This window comes from Hipposideros armiger, unplaced genomic scaffold (assembly GCF_001890085.2).
Source record: "Hipposideros armiger isolate ML-2016 unplaced genomic scaffold, ASM189008v1 scaffold_49, whole genome shotgun sequence".
Classification (NCBI taxonomy): Eukaryota; Metazoa; Chordata; class Mammalia; order Chiroptera; family Hipposideridae; genus Hipposideros; species Hipposideros armiger.
In genome coordinates this window covers 823,749-825,849 of record NW_017731399.1, presented here as the reverse complement: position 1 = coordinate 825,849, position 2,101 = coordinate 823,749, and the positions used below count along the sequence as shown (strand labels likewise).

The 2,101-nt window shown below is 53.5% G+C and overlaps 2 protein-coding genes across 2 annotated transcripts in view; one reads left to right on the top strand and one right to left on the bottom strand.

The window, feature by feature from the left end:
• ANGEL1 (angel homolog 1) overlaps nucleotides 1–2,101 on the bottom strand; it is an 82,191-nt gene that overhangs the window by 28,666 nt on the left and 51,424 nt on the right. The gene's annotated exons all lie outside the window — the stretch shown is intronic.
• The window catches only part of LRRC74A (leucine rich repeat containing 74A), a 45,172-nt gene that overhangs the window by 989 nt on the left and 42,082 nt on the right, over nucleotides 1–2,101 (top strand). Inside the window, 1 exon segment of the mRNA XM_019640288.1 lies at nucleotides 254–402. Within this exon segment, the coding sequence (XP_019495833.1) occupies nucleotides 254–402 (149 nt within the window).

Sequence of the window (2,101 nt, the reverse complement as noted above, 5' to 3'; positions counted from 1 at the left end):
GGATTGGGGGGGTTTGTAGCACAAGACCCCACAGATGATTTGGCCGGGAGGCAGCAGTGTTAGGGAGGGAAGGCTTGCAGAATGGAGTCCGCTGGCACTTTGAGCCATTTGAAGTGGGGTGGTAGGGACAAAGGCTGCAGCCAGGACCTGACACAGAGGAGGGGAGCAGAGGTGGAGGACAGCCAGTGGCAGCTCCACCTGAAAGGCCAGCAGGTTTCATTTCCAGAATCAAGAATATGAGTTTTTCTTCCAGATGAGACTGAAACCCAGCCAGCACCACAGAACAGTGATGAAATGCTCTACTGTGAGGTTGAAGCCCTGCCAGTTGTTGTGAAACAGAAACCAGCCCGGGAGAGCTCAGAAACAGACCTTGAGATGGAAGGTGAGAGTGGGCATTCAGGGGTGAGGGGACAGCTCCCCTTTTTCCTCAGCAGCTGGAGAAATCTAGTGTCTCCCAGTTGGCATGGTTCTGCCTAGCGGGTCGCCCTGTCATCCTGCAGAGGAAAGGTGACAGAAACGCCTGTGCTCAATTTTGTGCCATGTCCTCCTCAAGGCTGCCCTGGCGAGAGCAGCTGCAGCTGCCCCCATGCCCGTGGTCTTGCTCATGAGCAGGGTGGTCACATCAGCTTATCGAAAACTGAACCAGTAAATGAGCAGGGATTTCTGGTGTTCTAAGTGTTTCCACATGTGGCATCTTACATCATCTTTGCTATAGTCCCGGGAGATAGGCAGTATCACCTACCTTGACAGAAGAGGAAACTGAGGCTTAAGGAGATGGTATGAGTTCCCAAAGGCCATGGAGAGCTTGCCAATGTTCACTGATCCTATGATCACCCTGCTCTGCCCATCTGTCTCCCATATTCCATATTCCAGGGGCCCCTGGAATATTTGTGGCCCATCCTGCATCCCAGTGACTTTCCCCTACTCACAGTAGAGTTCTTGTCCCCCATGACCAATCCAAGCGCCTAGGTATGGGGGGTGGGGGTGAGGGGCTAGCTAAGCTGCAGCGAAGACTCTCTTCCTGCAAACAACACCACCTTCCCCGAGGGAAGTGCCACAAAGAACACTTGTGAAGCCAGGCTCGAGGACAATGCTGGCCAGCTTCAGACTGCTCAGGCTGAGGCTAGCCCAGTGAGCCTTCCTCTCCTGCGTTCTGGCAGCTGGGTGATGGGCAGGGATCAGAGGCAGCCGAGATGCAGGGGAGGCTATTCTGCCAAATTCAACTGTGAAATTCCTTCGTACAGTCAGCTCATGACCTCCTTGTCATGGTCAACATGCAGCTCACCCTCCACACAGACCTCCTCCCTGACCCCCTCTTAACCTCCTTCCCCGGCATCTTGTTGCTCTTTTTCTGACTTCTTTTCCAATTCAGTGTTGATGTGGCTTTCAACACTGAATTTTACCTGGTGGGAGCAGGTGGCAGGTAGAAACACTGGGGGTGTTGTCCCAGACCCCTGCTTCTACTCATTCCCCGCTTTGCCCCCCCACCCCCACTCCCTGCAAGTGATAGCACTGTTACAGCCGCCTCTAAAATGTAACCACAGTGCATACAGCTAGAAGGGATCAGCAAAATCAAACAGAGCAGAAACAATGCCAAGGACAAAACTGGGGTTACATATGCTGCCTTGGCAAACAGGAACCTCTAATGTTTGAATTCAGCCCCAACAACTCTGTGCTTGGACAGAAACGCAAGGCTCAGCTGCTCCGCTCCTGGTGCCCCTGCAGCTGGGGCTGAGATGCTGGGAATGGGGCAGGAGGGACTTCCTAGGACAACCTGAGACAGGAGCCGGGGTGGGCATAGGAAGCTGGTGGTGAGGCTACAAAAGAGGGAGAGAAGGGAACAGAAGTTGCTCACCCACCTCGTGCTGTTTCTCCTACACAACTGTGTTTCTCACTCGAAGGTGATGTTGAACCCCAGGGGACATTTGGCTAACTGGGGTGGAGTGATGCTACTGGCACCTCATGGGGAGAGGCCTGGAATCCTGCTAAATCTCCTCCTTTGCACAGGACAGCCCCTCACTACAGAGAATTATCCAACTCCAAGAGTCAATCAATAGTGCCGAGGTTGAGAAACCCTGCTCTACAACCACGGCAAAGAGAA